The sequence below is a fragment of the Rhodofomes roseus genome (assembly GCF_022264815.1).
Source record: "Rhodofomes roseus strain CIRM-BRFM 1785 chromosome Unknown C8Q71scaffold_14, whole genome shotgun sequence".
NCBI lineage: Eukaryota > Fungi > Basidiomycota > Agaricomycetes > Polyporales > Fomitopsidaceae > Rhodofomes > Rhodofomes roseus.
This window is the reverse complement of record NW_025952970.1, coordinates 143,517-159,640: the sequence shown is the minus strand read 5'-3', so window position 1 is coordinate 159,640 and position 16,124 is coordinate 143,517. Positions and strand designations below refer to the sequence as shown.

The following is a 16,124-nucleotide window of genomic DNA, read 5'->3' as shown; positions in this document are numbered from 1 at the left end:
TCACAGCGTACACTGCATATCGCAGTAATATGGGCGATTCACGCTCTCTAGGGTCTAGAGCGCCTGCAGGTTGTGGAAAGGCTGGTCAACCTACTTGAATGCACTGCGGTCATGCTCGATTGGCGACCGCCTCGGGTAAGACGGATGCACCGGTGGAGAACGCAAAAGATGCATGCGTTGTCGAACCGCATAGCCGTGTCAGTTTGAAGACAGTATGGCGACTCACTGTGACAAATGTCTGTAACATAGCAAGCGTCCCGATGTAAGTATCGACGTCCAACTCGAACGGCGGATGATTAGAGAACAATAAGTATAGAGTCTACAGCCTGCTTTCAAAACTTCCAGCCGCCCGCGAGCGCCATAACGTTGTCCGGGTCGTACTGGGCCTTGATAGCTTGCAGACTTGCGACGTTGTCGCCATACATGGTAGAGAGCGCGGTGTCGTAGATGGCATAGTTCGGGTAGTGCGGCGTGTTGGCCACGTCCTGACCCTGACTGATCGCTACCTGGGTGAGGTAACGCGCGCTCTCCTGCATGACGCTGTTGATGAGTGAGTCCGAGGCCTCCAGTGACCAGGCGTAGTAGATGTTGATGGGCATGAACCCCTGAGAGCGGGTAGGAGGCCATGCGGACGGTGAGCCGTGCGAGTAGATGCTCGGTAAGAACGGTTCGATGTCGTAGCTGACGAAGAGGCCAGGGACCTCAGCTGCCAAAGTGGTGGACCAGTACTGCAAGATACCTGGTCAGATAGACACTAGCTAACGTCTGGGATTACCATACCTCAGTCTCATTCACTATGGCATCGAGCAAAGGAAGGGTGATGTCTGTGATCGACACAGTTTCGAAGTATCCCCTGAGCGGGGGTAAGATTCTGCTGCATATGAGTCGCAATTGCCACTTACCGGAGGCCGAAAGTTGCATTGCTAGGTGCGGTTAAAACGAGAGACAAGAACGAACGAGTGCTGACATCGCGAGTGAGGTAAGGCATCGCCAAGAATTCGTCGAAGATCCCGTCCGGTGGTGTTGGTGCATCGTAGAACAAGTTCACCTCTACAGCCGTCTGCATTCAACGTCGTCAGCAAGGAATATTTTGGGGATAGCATGCATAGAACCTACTATACCGAGGTCCCAGTTTAGGGTAGTAAGGATTGACGCCTTAGGGTCAGCTACGTTGGCGTAGAAGTTGGCTGTGGCATTTGTGACGGCGTCGAGCTCGCCCAGAGTGATGATAGCGCCACCCTACAGATCGTCAGCAACAAAGCAATAAACACAAGCCTGGACATACCCAAACTTGGCCTTGTGGGTATGCTTCCAAGATGAACTGGGTCACGATGCCCTGTATCGCTCATGAGCCCTCGAAGCCACTGACAACGTAATGCTCACGTACGAAGTTGTTGAATCCTCCCTGACCGGCGTCGTCAACACGAGTATGTGGAACGGTGAGAAGCAAGACACGCTTGCCTTCAAAGCCCAGAATAGGTCGGGATTCGATTCGGTGACAGTGGTGATCGTGCCGTTGGGCAGCACTAGTTCGAAAGCCCGTACAGTATCAACGGTCAAGCCATACTGGTTGCTGAGAAAAGAGAAGCCTGACGCTGATATCAGGACTGACATTACGCTTATGTCCTTCATATAGCTTACCTCCACCCAAGGTGAAGCCGGCCACACCGACGCCAGTTACACGGCCGCCGACGACATTCACGTTGTAAGGCTCGAGCTCTGCATAGACGTCGTCCCAGATGAGGCCCGCGCCTATCGTCGCGGTTCCCGCGGATGCGTCGTATGTCACGTTGTTAAAGCGTGCCATGGCAATCTGGACGCCGGTGGTCGACGAGAAACCCGGGTTGGCGCTGTGACCACCGCCTTTCACCTGCCAGCCCTGAGTTACACTGAACACCAGATCGCAATGCGAACAGGCTCACCCCGAACGGTGTTTGTGTACGCGCCAATAAGTTGATCTGTGCACAGCCATCAGGTGAGGATTGGGTTACATGAGTATGCCGCAAACAACTCACGACAGTGCCAACATCCTCGGCTGTCCCGGGTTCGACGGTACACGCAGATACCTGGGAGCTCGATTGCGCCCAATGATAGTTGTCCTCTGTGTAGTAGAGTTCCACTGGGCGGGACCAGGTAAGCCGCTGCGTTCGATTGGTAGAGAATCTCACTGACGCGGATAAAAGATCTCAGACGCGGAAGAAACGGTCGAGGCTATCTCTTTGCATACTGCGAGCGTAGCGACATTTCTGGGCTGCGTGGTCGCGCACGAAGCAGGAATGGAGAACGTAGAAAGGAGTGAGAGAATGAGCGTGAAGCTAGTAGCAATGCGCGACATGGTTGTGGCAGCTCCCAACCTCGAGTCGCAAGGCGGGTCCTAACGAATCTACAAGGGGGTGAGAAAGCGCACGCACAAGCAGCATGGCAGCACGTTCTTACGCTATTAATATAGGGAGGTGCAGGTTTTAAGGCACTGTTCGAGGTGTCCTGCATCATCATCGTATTCGTTCACACGGGAAGCGGTGACGAATGCCAGCGGAGAGACAACCAAGAGAGCCCGTTCTGCATTTGCGGGAAGGTGATTGTACCGGGAGACCCGCTCAGCAGCCGACAAGAATGTTCCCGTGTGTATTGCAACCGTGCAAGACCGAGGGATGGTCATCCAGCTGACGACCTGGGCTGAGGGGCTAACGATGTAGCGACGGCCGGTAAAGGGGGGTACGCAAGCGGCGTAACTGCCAGGAAACAGATACCATGTCACTGCATTGCGAAAGACAGTCAGGCTCCGATATGAACAGTGGTTTGTATATCGCACGCACCTTCACGAAACACGTCACACTTTTGATACCTCCCAGTTGAAATGCTACTGGCAAAAAGTGAGGTTCAACTACTTCCCGCGATGCATGGCCGCATCCTCAATCAAATCTAGCCAAGCCTTTCAATGACGCATGGACGCGGCAAATCGTGCTCCAGGTTCCTGAGGACAATAATAACAGATGAGGCCGAGATGTCGCCTCCTAAACCGCCAGAGAATGCGTCATCGCAAGACTTTGCTACGCGTTTCAAGCAAGTTGTTCCTTACCGGATACAGACCACTCGTGCAGAGTCCAGACCTTCCCGTCAGGGGGATCAAGGACAAGCATTGCAGTCGTCACTGGTCGCCGTGGTCGTCATCGTCCGGGGTAAGCGCTGCTACTTACGCCTCTGATCAAGACTGTTGCAATCCCACGGGTTGTTATTTAGAATGGCGGCAAGATGGCAGCAAGACGTACCAGATACCTGTTCGTATGGCGTTACGGGCGGCATGCGATCCGACGGTGGAGCCAAATTCATCTACACTACGATCGACATATGCATAGAACTCACTGACGCAGAGTCTGCAGCCGTATCTCAAGCTGAATCTCAAGGCCAGTATGTAGGTGATGCTGCGAGGATCATTGCATAACACCGGTAAAAATACGAGAAAGCAGTATGCGGGCATGCGTCATGAGTGTGCATGTGAAATACATGTATGTAGCGGTTTTAAGGTCTCCTACAACGCGACGGACAAGAACCAGCGAGCTCAGAACTGAACGCCGATGTCAGTCAGTACGCTAGGGCAAAAAGAGTCGTGCTGTGACTCACCCTCAGGGATTGGAAGAACCACTTGTTCTTCCCGCTCGTGTACCTGTCCTCGAAGAGCTTCTTGATCTGCTTCTTCGCATCCTCCCGCTGTGTTGGCTCCTTGAAAGTCTCGGCAGCCACGGTGCCCTTGAGACCCTCCAGCTCAAGTGCGTACCGGGTGGGGAACAGGTGAGAGTAGTTGACGACCTAGCAGCACGTACGTTCCGTAAGGTCGCAGCTCCTGTACAGACAAGGTGGGCACGTACCTTGATGAAAGGCTTGACCTTGCTCCGCTTCGCCAACTTCTTCTGACCCATGCGCTTCGTCACTTTGAGAGGGTAGCGCTCGATGCCCGCAACGATCGCATGAGGGTATGGCCGCTCCTTCGTGCCCTCATCCAGCTGCTTGATCACTACGACCTTCTTGCCGGCCTGGCGTCCCTGGAGGACGATTGCGACCTAACGAATGAATTAACACCTTGCCCTCCCCGTACGAGTCCTGGTCCTCACTTTTCCGGGCTTGTATACTGTCAAACGTCCGTCAGCGCACCACCCAGCATCATGCGTGCAGGAACATACCACGAGGCATCTTGAGGGGATTACGACCGACGGCGGCGAGCTAGATTCCTTACCTTGCCCTTCGGCGTGACTGCTTGGCCCGCGGAAGGCCTTCAGCCACTCGGGTTTTGCCGAGTGGTACTGTACAGTAGAAGGTGGATCGATTCAGCAGGCGCTGGTCCGGCTAAGCAAGCCCGGGAGACTGGCACTCCCAAGTTGAAACGAACCATAGCCAGCGAATCACGTGCCCCGCGCGCGAACTTGTTCACTGCGGCCTGCCAAATTACAATTCACTCTTATGCCATACAGTACTGCTTCATGATTCGAACAATGGACGCTTAAGCTTAAGCTTCATCCGAAGCTGGGTATCCCATGCGCGTCGCGGTACTGACGCCTTGGCACGAGCTGAGAACCTATGAAAGTAGTACTAGGGTGCCCGCACACAGTTCTGTCGCGGTCATTCCTCAATTCGATAATATACATGTGAGTACTCGATACATCTGCCGGACTGACCGCATCTGACATAAGTATCGTATCCCAGGCTCGTCCATTGTCATTGTATCTATATGGAGCGTATATGCCAGGGCTGTGTCAATTGACAAGCTGTCAGAGCATCGGACCTTTGCTGCAAGCCGCAGGAGTCCCGCACACTACATAAAGCTCGACGATAAGGACACAGACGAACTGTGTCCTACGAGCTACCCTCACCCTCTAGGCACCGCCCATACTTACCCAACATGATCGAGCCTAGTCTCCAAGTGAAGCGCGTCGACCATGTCTACAATATAGCATCCCGCGTATGGACATACGAGGACACCAAAGCGCAGACTGAGCCCCAGGTCCTACGTGGCGGTAAGATGGCAGACGGCTCCGACGCCTGGCGGTCGTACTGCTTCGTGGTCGTCCGCCAGATCCCTATGCAGCAAGTCGCGGGGGCAGAGCCTACGGTGTCGATCGCGGTCAAGAGTCCGTACCTGGTAACGGCGTGCAAGAACGTCATTGGGGAGGTCCCAACGATATCCTGGACGGTCAATCCTGTGAAGGTAATGCCCGCTTGATTGATCCTCGATTGCTATACACTGACCAATCACTAGCTCTCGATCGTTCTCCCCTCGCTTCGCTGCGTATCTGGACGAGCTGCAGGGGAAATCGGATCGCTCGAGCGAGGAAGCACACATCCTCGACAGTCTCCGAGTCCTCGTGGACTACATTCATGAAGAGCACCAGGTCACCATCTCTGAGATTGACAACCTCCTTGCACACGGCGAGATCTCGTATGATCTCATCTACGCCATCCTCATTCCTGGAACAATAGTCCTCACCACGGACAAGGCAACGGGAGAGCCACGCGCTCTTAAGCTCGCCCACTGCTTAAAAGGGCCGATGGCTTATACGCTGAGTTGCACAGGCATTGACGCCCAGGACAACTGGCAGTCCCCAGGGAACAACGCAGGTATACCGTCGATGCGGGCTACATGCGCGCCGAGGGTCGGTGAGGTCCCGCAAACGCTGAACTTGGTGGGTTTCCAAGGCGTCGTGAAGATCAACCAGCTACCTGTATACCCTATACAATATCACAGCGATGAGGCGAAGCTGAAGAAGGCGCTCCTTGCTCGGGCGCGCAAGTGGATGGCCCTCAATGGTGTGCACCACGTGCATTACCAGGGTACCGCTGTGGCCGCGACGAATTCTCCTATTGGGGAGACGTACATCAACTACGAGGTGAACAGCTTGCGTCTGAAGTGCGCGAATAGTACTTACCAATGCTCACGCAATCAGGTTGACTCCCGAGTCATGATTGACAGAGGTAAGCTGCTGGTACACGGACTATGAACGGCCCATATTGACTCGTTACCATTCCTGAGACACGTTCAAGCATCACAACGCAAACTACGCAGTACCTTCACCTCCGCACCCAACCCAACCCGTCTATAAGATGCCACCGGACAACTGGATCCCGCACATGAATAGTGACGGCCGGATAGAGCTTCCACCACCGTCGAAGCCCTTGACGCCCGAGGCGACCATGGGCATATCGTCAGACGACGACCTCATCCTCGCCTCGCCGGTGCTGTACAGCTTCAGTTTGTCTGACGAGTTGTGGTGTAAGCTGGCTGATTTTTGTGTCCTTACTTATCACTCACCGTCATTATTCTCTAGTGGAGTTCAATGTCGAGAAGGTCCGCCCGATTGTGTGGTCCGATGAACCCTTCACGAACCTCGTCCTCCCGGGAAACCGGAGAGACTTCTTGCGCTCCCTCGTCGAGGCTCACAACTCCGACCTTGACTTCGACGACTTTGTGCATGGGAAGGGACAGGGCCTCGTCATCAACCTCTTCGGTCCCCCCGGAGTCGGAAAGACGTTGTCTGCGGAGGCAACAAGCGAGCACCTCAAGCGCCCGCTCTATATACTCGGTGGAGGAGATCTCGGAGGGGACGCAAATGCTGTCGACACTACTTTGAAGCGTGCCTTCAGTATTGCTGCCAGCTGGAGTGCGATCGTGCTCATAGATGAGGTGAGTAGTGCGCTTAGTCACAGTGGTCGGCCGCAGGTGTCAGACATACTAATCATGGGCGCAGGCCGATGTGTTCTTGGAGCGGCGCTCTATGCATGACCTCGCGCGTAACGCCATGGTCGCTGTTTTGTGAGTGCCCCGTACGATTAATCGTCAATCCTACTAACATGCCGAATTGCCAGCCTACGGCACGTTGAATATTATCGCGGGATTCTGTTCCTCACCACGAACAGAGTCAAGGTGTTCGACCCGGCCTTCCTCTCTCGTATCCACGTCGCTCTCCGCTTCCGGGAGCTGAGCAAGGAGGCGAAGCTACAGATTTGGCAGGCTTTCCTGCACAAAGTCAACACGGGCGACCTCACCGACGACGAATTAGACGAATTGGTTAATCGAGAAGTCAATGGACGTCAAATCAAGAATGCCACTAGGACGGCAATGTCTCTGGCGAAGAGTCGCGGGGAGAAGTTCGGGTATAAGCACCTTGCGGAGACTCTTGATGCGATGGAGGAGTCTGCTAAAAACTTTGTAACCGAGTCCTAGACGGAGTCCAGAATGAGGCTCGGGCTTCCGAGTTCTGCACATTGGATACTTCGCGCTTCATGACATTTACTCAGACTGTCTATCGTTAGTCTATCAATGCTTGCTCGGCGAAAGTCTGCTGGTAATGAGTCTGCGCGCGGGTCGGTGCATAAGATACGGTACGCCGCTGCAGAACGGCGAGTAGGAAGGTGATGAGCGGCTTCTTGCCGCGTGAGCCTGCATCGAGGTTGCTCAGCTCTAGTGAATGAGCGCTCGAGCGCTGGTGTACCTTCCCCAAGTCTCGAGCTTGATCACAGACCTACCTGGTTGTTAGAAACGTGTCGCTCTGGATACGAGCTCTGTGGGATTACTGGTTTCTACTCAATACCGGTAAGTCAGTCGCGGTCGATGGTGTCTTCACCCCGCGCACCCGCAGACAGGCATAGCTGCGCTGAGTCCTGCAGCTGACACCTATACTCGACCGTGACGCGGTGCTACCATGAGCATCTGCAGGTGAGCGCATGTCTTCGATTTGATTGCAATGTCGGGTTGGTGCGGTGCGCGGCGGGGTACATGAACCAGTACAGTCTTCACCTACGAGTCTTTGACCCCAAACCATCCATTCAAAGAGCGACTGCTCACCAGCTTCCTCCTCATGCAGAAGTACATGAAGGCGCCCTTCGCCGTTGTCCTCGCTTTCTTCCTGTGGGTTTTGAAACCTGGTCACATATTTCGTTGCATCTTCGGTCCGCATCACCACGGCAGGATGCGCATAGCGACGTACAACCTGCGTTACGACTCTCAGCCTGACAAGATTTCCGTCCGCGAGTCAATCGAAGCATTGCCGAGTCCTCTGGAACGACCGCGCTTCCACGGGTGGTCGGGAGAGGTGCCCTGGAGTACGAGAAGGTTGAAGGTCGCACAGCAGCTGTTGCTTGAGAGTCCAAACGTGATTGGTGAGCTCCGATGTCCCGAATACCGGTATATGTATCGACAGTGCGCGGATGCAAGGCTTCCAGGAAGCCTTGGTCAGGCAGGTCCACGACCTCGCAGAGCTGCTCGGAGACGATTGGGCATGGGTCAGCTATGCACGCACGATCCTGAAGGGCTCTCAACTGACTGGACGTCATCGGTCACGCAGGTCGGTGTAGGCCGCGACGACGGCAAACGCGCGGGCGAGTTCTGTCCCATCTTCTACAAGAAGTAATCCCTATCGCACCTCGTCACTCACCGTCGAACTCACCATAGCTCGAGCTTGCAGGTCTGACCTTACGCTAGACCACCACGAGTCATTCTGGCTTTCGTCAGTCATCTCCCGTGCCAGTAGTACCGGGGTTCACTCTGACACTCGACACCCGAACATACAGGGACAAGCCGTTCGAGCCATCTAAGTACCCCGACGCAGGCTCCTTCCGCGTGTGCGAAGTGACCCGCTTCAAGACGACTACCAAGACATTCACCGTCCTCAACTCACACCTGGACGACCGCTCCGACGCCCAACGCCGCCTCGCCGCGTCTATGCTCCTCGCGCGCGCGCGTTACGAAGCCTACGCCACCTCCAGCCCCGTGTTCATCACGGGCGACTTTAACAGCGCGTCGCACGGGTCCGACTCCGGCGCGTACCAGATTATCACAGGCGTGGTTCCTCCGGTGCCCATCAACGAGACGTTCGCGGAGAAGTACAAGGTGCCTGTGCACGGGGATGAGAAGGACGCGAAGTTCGTCATGGTGGACCTCAAGGGGGAGACGCCGCGGATGCAGGTGGCGGGCGACTTCGCGACGTTCACGGGCTTCAACCGCCCCGGGGACACGAGCGTGTACACGCGGATAGACTTCGTGTTCGGCGGAAGCAGCAGTGGGTGGTGAGTGCGAGGTCTGTGGCGGACGTGGACGGCAACTGACGTGCGTGGCATGGTGGCAGGACTGCGGACGCGTACAAAGTAGGGACTTCGCTCACGGACGATGGCATACTCGCGAGCGACCACCGGCCGGTCTACGCAGATGTGACGATTTGAAAGAGCCTGTATGATACCATTCACACTTCGACTCGAAGTAGCTCTAGTTGTAGTGCCGCGATTGCTTGGACGAGACGCCAACATACATGCTAGGCATGACGTGCATTCATGCATGGGACCGGCCCACCACGTCAGAAGGGTATGTGCGTAGTGTACAGTGTGTGATATGCGGAGCGACAGTATGCTATGCTTCAGTGGTACACATGGGCTCAGTGATGCGACGATACAGACAACAGGTAGATGCAGCCAGAGCGGGAAATGATGCAAGAGTTCGCCCGACATAACTCGATATATCAGGTGCATTGTCCACAGGAAAGGTGTATCCATGAGTTTCACAGAGGTAGAGGCGAGAGTAGCTGCGGTATCGAGAGGGGAGATAGTGCCGCCGATAAGCTCCCTTTTCTTCCTCTGGGCGTCGTCGAGCGCGGAGGCGACGGTGGAAGCGGTGTGCCGGTGACAGCGCCCGGTGTCGGACGCCTCCCCGGCGGGGCGGGGTAGACTACGCCTGGCGGAAGTGGTGCCTCCTCGTACATCGGCCCAGAACGAGGTTTGGGTGTCGCAGGCTTCGGCGTCCCGGATCTGCGTGAACTGCTGGTGGTCCGTGACCGCGTGGAATCGGTCCTGGACGAAGAGCTCTGGTCCATGTCCGAATAGGTGGGCGCGTAGGGAGTACCCGACCTGCTCATGGCTGGAATGACCGGAGGCTGCGGTACGGGTGGGGTAAGGGGCACAAAGCCAGGAGGTAGATGCCCCTCTGGCGGAATGGAGGCCTCGGGCAAGGGCGGAAGGCCTCGTCTGTCCTTGCTCACCATCAACGCTGGATCGATGTAGTTGTGCACGACTTCCAGACTTGGGAGATCCGTGTGGGACGTCTCCGGGCTCAGCATGTGAGGCTGGGAGAGGGTGCCCCCAGAGGATGCTGGTGACACATCCTTCGTCGACTGCGGCCGCTAGCTGGTCAGCACCATACTGGTCCCAGAAGTCAACGACGTACCGGAGACTCGACTTGGATGTCCGGTACTCCGCTGCTGGTAGATGTTCGATTTTTCCACTTCTTCCTGAATAATCTGTCCAGGGTGCTAGGTTTGCTACCAGACGTCGAATCCATTCGTCCTGGAGTCTCGGGACGCGCCGGAGTCTTTGATCGAGCTGGTGTTCGTGAGCGAGCCGGTGTCTCAGGACGTACAGGGTGAGAGGCTTCCATGAATGGCTCTTCCTTTGGACGAGGTCCCCTGGGTGACTGTATTGGACGCTTATGGTCAAAATTAGTTGCATCAGAGCGACTCATCGTAGCGGTGTGCGATGGAACGTACGTCCTCTCGCGCTTGTCTTGCTGGAGTCTTGCGCCCGCTTGGTGAGCTGATCATGTCCCTCAGGCCAGCAAGCATGTCGGAAGGAGATCGGCCGTGGCTTGCTGACCGCTGCCGGTCTCCGCGCGAGCTAACAATTTCATATTGAGAGATCGCGGTGGAGGCCTTTGATAGAGGCGAGAAGGCTGACCCGTAAGGCTGAGAAGGTCCTGCACCAGCTGTGTACGCGTAGTCCCGCGCGCGGACGGGTTGTTCATAGGTTGTAGCTGAGGACGCAGGTACGCGCATGGTCGCCTCGATCAGGGAGGAGGAGGAGGCGCGAGGCGTCAACGGTTTCGTCATCTCATGCGGTGGTGGGAGTTCAATCACGTTGTCACTACTCATATACGGGATCCAGTTGTCCGGTGGGATGTCAACGGGTGGGTGCGAAGGTGAAGGTACTGCGTTGTGTATAGGGATAGGATTGATCGCCTCGTCCTGACGGGATCGCGAGCGGCCTACACTGGGGTCCAATACGGATACTGGGTTAGGTGTCGTAGCGGGTGGTGGTACACTGGGATGGACAGGTGAAGGCGCGGCTATGCGAGGACTCCTCACTCTGATCGGGCTGGTCGGCTCCCTCCGCGGACTGCGCATCGTAGACCTAGTCTCCTCCGAGCTGTAGGGGTACAATGGTGTCGATTCAACCGGGAAGCACCGAGCAAATAGGACCTACCGAGAAGGCGGCCTCCATGTCTGAGGCGGCGGTGAACGCGTGATGGGAATGATCTCTTCCGGCTGACTCCCGCTTCCCGTCGCGTTTTCGTCCTGCTCCTCTTCGTCAGACATGTCATCGACGACCGCCGGGCGTCGCGTGTATCTCCCGGGTTCGTTCCGAGACGTAATGCCAACTGCCCGGGCTTCGTAATAGTTCATCTCCCTGCCCTTGCTAAGACCTTCCTGGAAGCCCTGCTGACGCCCCTCCTCCCTCGCCCTAGCAATTACCTTCTCTTCCTTCAGCTTCCTCGCGAGCGTCCTTGCCCGCGCCGCCTCCGCCTCCGCGTCCAGTTTATCCTGTTCCAGCCTGTCCACGATCTCCTGCGCCCGCGATATCTCCCTCTGCGCCTCTTCCACACGCAGCTTCCACAGCCTCGTCTCCTCGTTCGCGCGCGAGACATCCGAATGCGCCTGCGCGATCTGGTCACGCGCCTGTCGGAGGCGCTGCAGCGTGTCGATGGCGCGCTGCTCCGCGTCGTCCGCGCGCCGCGTCTCGTGCTCGAGTCGCTCGTTCGCGAGCATGAGCATGGACCGGTAGTGGTTCGCGTCGCGCTCCGAGCGCGTCATCAGCCGCGCGAGCAACTTTGCCTTCCCGCTCGCGCCAGCCCAGGAATGGTCGTGGTCGTATGCGTAGTCCCGTTCGCGCGGCAAGTGTTGCGCCGGCGCCGGCGAGGACCGCGAGCTCCGCGAGCCTATCCGCGACGGCGCCGAAGGGAGCGTGTCGCTCGAGGACGAAGACGGCTCAACGGCGTCCATAGCGGTCGGCGGTACAGGGGGGAAGGGGTATTCGGTGCTGGAGGCATGGTCAGCGCCTAGGAAGTGGGAGGTAGATATGTGGTCTATAGACGCACCGGCCTTCGTCCTCGATTAAAGGGAACATGGCAAGCGAGGTCTGCTCAGGAACAGTCAATTGACATGCGCGACGTGAGTAATGGGAGGGCACATTGGGGACGGGATACACGCGCCGCCGTCATGGCCATGTCGCAGACGTAGGGAGCGCTCTGGCAGTAGAGCTCGCTGGCCGTAGATATTAACCCGTCCGCTGCCGCAGTCCCGCGATCATGCACCAACGTCGCGCTGCAAAGGCGTGTTACGGTGCAGCGCCATTAAGCCTTATCCATGCGCGGACAACACGTGTTGATAGATCGCCGGCGATTGTAACGCACAAGGAGCTCTTAAGATGAACACTCTATACCGCAATGCGGTGAGGAGGACGGGAGGAAGGACGGACGAACGAGTCGAGGTCCCCAGAAGAAGTGGGAAGTAGGGACCCATGAATCAGATGATGCTCCATCCTCCGCGTCCACGACCGGGTCTTGGTGGCTTGACCGCCCTCGCCCAATGGCCGTTTTGGCTGTATTGATTGGCGTCATAGCGCCGATCGCGGATACCCTCGGAATAGGTATTTCGTCTCGGCATGAACGAATCGGAAGGTGAAGGTGCATTGACTTCGCGGAAGCTAGAGCATCTGACCCCGATGCGCTCATGAGAATGCGATCGAGACCATGGGACTCAGGAGCGGTCCGACCAGCAACGTGTACGGCAGGAAGACACTAATCACTCACCATTGAAGCGATAGCGTTCAGATATGGTTATGAACACAGCTAGGCCTCTTTTGCAGGGTCACGGTAGTGTGGAGGAGTGAACCCCGCCGACCGCGAGGCAGCAGGGTACGATATTGCTCTGGTCCGACCGAAGAAGCTGACGTACGATGGAGTGTATTTGCTCGATGAGTAGCAGAGCTAGAATAATCTGAACCTGGGGTGTAGGTACGAGTACAGGTTGGTCTTCGCTGCGCAGGCAAGTCAACCCGCTGGGAGAAAGCAACGAACACAGACGGCCACCACACGAGAAGCCACCTCAGTGCACAGCCCAAGCCTAAGCTTTTGTTGACCAGCAATACAATCAGGTCCTCTTCTCTCGGTGTCCCTTGAAGACGCGTTCCCAATTGTAGTTTTAGCGCGTCCGTCACGCGGAGAAGGCTGTTGTTAAGAGTGACCCGAGTTCCACCAACTTATGAGAGGGCATCGCAAGATTCGGGCCAGTTGAGATAGGCTGTTATAGTCAAGTCGTCGCGGCTGCAGCAGAGTTTGTAGCCCAACGCAGTCGTGGTATGAGACAAAGGTCAACGCGCGTTTAGGCCTCGCGGCTCGGCGCCTCCCGGTGGCTCCGAGTCTGTGGCACAAGGACACGGTACAGCTCAAGGCATCACGCTTCTGAGATCTGAGTTCTTACCAGACTATATACGCAATCGAAGGGTATACCGGGCTCGGGTCAAAATCAACTTACGGCCCAAGTAAACATTAAGTATTCCAATTTGCACGACCCGGAAGGCCGACAAAGCCTGAGCCTTTGTTCTAGACTCCGTCTAGGACTCGGTGACCGAGTCTCGCTCATAAAAGTCACTAGCAAACCCCTCCATCGCGTCAAGCGTCTCCGCAAGGTGCTTATACCCGAGCTTCTCCCCGCGACTCTTCGCTAGAGACATGGCCGTTCTAGTGGCATTCTTGATTTGACGTCCATTGACTTCTCGACTGACCAAATTGTCCAGTTCGTCGTCGGTGAGGTCGCCCGTGTGGACTTTGTGCAGGAAGGCCTGCCAGATCTTTAGCTTCGCTTCCTTGCTCAGCTCCCGGAAACGTAGAGCGACGTGGATACGAGAGAGGAAGGCTGGGTCGAACGCCTTGACTCGGTTCGTGGTAAGGAATAGGATCCCGCGGTAGTACTCAACGTGCCGCAGACTGAAAAGACAGTAGTCAGTAGGGTTGACAGCCGTAAGCATAGCAGTACTCACAAGACTGCGACCATGGCATTGCGCGCGATGTCACGCATGGAGCGCTGCTCCAGGAACACATCGGCCTGTGCACGGATTATTAGGCTGTCTGGCACCTACGGCCTGTCTGTTGCTGAGCGTACTCACCTCATCTATCAGCACGATTGCACTCTAGCTCGCGGCGATGCCGAAGACGCGCTTCAGAGTAGTGTCGACAGCAGTCGCGTCGGCGCCAAGATCTCCGCCCCCAATCATGTAAAGCGGTCTTCGGAGATGCTCGCTCGTGGCCTCCGCAGACAGGGTCTTTCCAACTCCCGGAGGACCGAAGAGACTGATAACAAGACCCTGGCCCTTCCCCTGCACGAAGTCGTCGAAGTCGAGGTCGGAATTATGAGCCTCTACGAGGGAGCGCAAGAGGTCTCTCCGATTTCCCGGGAGGACGAGATTTGTGAAGGGCTCGTCGGACCATACGATTGGGCGAACCTTCTCGACGTTGAATTCCACTTTAATACGAGCAGTTCAGGAAGCAGCACAGGTGCAGATGCAATAGACTTACACCAGAGTTTGTCGGACAGGCTGAAGCCATACAGCACGGGCGTGGCGAGCATGAGGTCGTCGTCAGATAGCTCCTGATTTCCAGCTGCCTGTCTGAGTAAAGTCTGGAAATCCGTAAGGCCAAATAGCGGATATTGCTTCTGGACTGCGCGGCGATTCGCGGCTCCGGCCGCGGCTCCTGTTCCCTGTACTTGCGCTTGCCTTGGGACTTGGGCCTGCTGCCCGCCATTTGCTAGTTGGGCGCGAGGCATATCGTAATTTGCATTGCGGTGCGTGAATTCGTCTGACGTCACGTTGAACATCGACTGTCCATAATGCGGTTACGCGCAGCTTACTTCTGTCAATCATGATCCTAGAATCAACCTGTCTGAACGTCAGTGTTGCATTTCCCATGGAATAACCGACAACTCACATCGTATTTGATGTAGATCTTGCCCCCCATAATGGAGTCTGTTGCACTTGCAATGACCGCAGTTCCCTGGTAATGCACATGCTGCACGCCGTTCAACCCCATCCATCTGCGGGCCCGAGCGAGGAGTGCTTGCTTGAGCTTCACTTCGTCGGTGTGGTACTCGATGGGGTATATAGACAGCCGTTTGATCTTCGCGACGCCTTGAAACCGTGTCAAGTGCAACGTTCGCTCAACCCTGCCAAACTTCGGCATGTCTGAACCTTGCTTTGAAACTACGCCGCCAAAGAGGTCCACAGAGGGCGGACGGTCGAGAGCGTCGACACCTGTGCAGTTCAACATGTAGAACATGGGTCCCGCCGTGTAATTGTGGAGTTGGAGAGCGCATGGTTCCCCCGTTGCGTTGTCCGTGGTGACGAGTAGTGTTCCAGGAATGAGGATAGCATAGATTAGGTCATACGTGATCTCTCCATGGGTGAGGAGGTTGTGAATCTTAGAGATGGTGATCTGATGGTTCTCGCGCAGGTAGTCAACGAGGACACGGAGACTGTCGAGGATATGCACCTCCTCGCTCGAGGGGTCCGTCTTACCCTGCAGTTCGTCTAGATACGCGACGAAGCGAGGGAAGAATGAGATCAACAGATCTATCGAAAGCTAGCCATTCGTCAGAACTAGTCGCCGAGGATGCAACACAAATGACGAGTACCTCTAGAGGGTCAACAGTCCATGATATGGTGGGGACAGTTCCGACGACGTTCTTGCATGCTGCTAACAGGTACGGACTCTTGATGCTGACCACGACCGTAGGCTCTAGACCAGGAGCGGAGTTCGGTGGGGGTATCTTGCGCACGACCACAAAGCAGTACGACTGCCAGGCGTCGGAACCATCTGCCATCTTACCGCCGCTCAGGACCTGGGGTTGAATCTGCGCTTTGGTATCCTCGTATGCCCATGTGCGGGTTTGTACATTGTAGACATGGTCAACGCGCTTCACCTGGAGAGGAGGTTCGGACATGTTGCCAGTGGCTAGGTATGAGTGGTACCTGGGGGGTGAAGTAGCGGCCACTTACTGGCATCATCCACGTCGCGGAGTCCTTTAAATTAACGCATATCG

General features: G+C 56.1%; 6 protein-coding genes across 6 annotated transcripts; 2 read left to right on the top strand and 4 right to left on the bottom strand.

Moving 5' to 3' along the window:
• Window positions 1-32: 32 nt before the first annotated feature.
• C8Q71DRAFT_766331 (uncharacterized protein) lies at window positions 33-2,438 on the bottom strand. The gene is made up of 11 exons (XM_047924186.1): window positions 2,184-2,438; window positions 2,063-2,133; window positions 1,923-1,975; window positions 1,642-1,870; window positions 1,462-1,589; window positions 1,388-1,405; window positions 1,286-1,336; window positions 1,117-1,239; window positions 903-1,060; window positions 781-853; window positions 33-728 (listed from the first exon to the last, which is right to left on the bottom strand). The coding sequence occupies exons 1-11, from the start codon at window positions 2,333-2,335 to the stop codon at window positions 333-335; spliced, it is 1,452 nt and encodes a 483-aa protein (XP_047777262.1). The 5' UTR covers window positions 2,336-2,438; the 3' UTR covers window positions 33-332.
• A 1,019-nt stretch (window positions 2,439-3,457) lies between these two features.
• On the bottom strand, window positions 3,458-4,259 carry C8Q71DRAFT_123754 (60S ribosomal protein L27). Its single transcript, XM_047916412.1, has 5 exons — window positions 4,179-4,259; window positions 4,110-4,126; window positions 3,867-4,058; window positions 3,622-3,807; window positions 3,458-3,565 (listed from the first exon to the last, which is right to left on the bottom strand). Exons 1-5 carry the CDS (start codon window positions 4,186-4,188, stop codon window positions 3,560-3,562), a joined length of 411 nt encoding a protein of 136 aa, XP_047777261.1. The 5' UTR covers window positions 4,189-4,259; the 3' UTR covers window positions 3,458-3,559.
• A 635-nt stretch (window positions 4,260-4,894) lies between these two features.
• C8Q71DRAFT_871366 (P-loop containing nucleoside triphosphate hydrolase protein) lies at window positions 4,895-7,326 on the top strand (the record flags this gene model as incomplete). Its single annotated transcript, XM_047928334.1, has 7 exons — window positions 4,895-5,200; window positions 5,301-5,879; window positions 5,937-5,964; window positions 6,023-6,262; window positions 6,318-6,673; window positions 6,738-6,802; window positions 6,856-7,326. 7 exons carry the CDS (start codon window positions 4,895-4,897, stop codon window positions 7,211-7,213), a joined length of 1,932 nt encoding a protein of 643 aa, XP_047777260.1. The 3' UTR covers window positions 7,214-7,326.
• A 632-nt stretch (window positions 7,327-7,958) lies between these two features.
• C8Q71DRAFT_859139 (Endonuclease/exonuclease/phosphatase) lies at window positions 7,959-9,207 on the top strand (the record flags this gene model as incomplete). The annotated part of the gene is made up of 6 exons (XM_047927594.1): window positions 7,959-8,148; window positions 8,204-8,271; window positions 8,334-8,395; window positions 8,454-8,495; window positions 8,560-9,054; window positions 9,114-9,207. The coding sequence occupies 6 exons, from the start codon at window positions 7,959-7,961 to the stop codon at window positions 9,205-9,207; spliced, it is 951 nt and encodes a 316-aa protein (XP_047777259.1).
• A 332-nt stretch (window positions 9,208-9,539) lies between these two features.
• Window positions 9,540-12,153, bottom strand: C8Q71DRAFT_859138 (uncharacterized protein; the record flags this gene model as incomplete). The annotated part of the gene is made up of 6 exons (XM_047927593.1): window positions 9,540-10,148; window positions 10,202-10,345; window positions 10,394-10,447; window positions 10,521-11,175; window positions 11,233-12,066; window positions 12,125-12,153. The coding sequence occupies 6 exons, from the start codon at window positions 12,151-12,153 to the stop codon at window positions 9,540-9,542; spliced, it is 2,325 nt and encodes a 774-aa protein (XP_047777258.1).
• Window positions 12,154-13,641: 1,488 nt separating this feature from the next.
• C8Q71DRAFT_797616 (P-loop containing nucleoside triphosphate hydrolase protein) lies at window positions 13,642-16,025 on the bottom strand (the record flags this gene model as incomplete). Its single annotated transcript, XM_047925757.1, has 8 exons — window positions 13,642-14,014; window positions 14,068-14,132; window positions 14,194-14,217; window positions 14,242-14,549; window positions 14,603-14,884; window positions 14,937-14,964; window positions 15,014-15,664; window positions 15,717-16,025. 8 exons carry the CDS (start codon window positions 16,023-16,025, stop codon window positions 13,642-13,644), a joined length of 2,040 nt encoding a protein of 679 aa, XP_047777257.1.
• Between the last annotated feature and the right edge of the window lie 99 nt (window positions 16,026-16,124).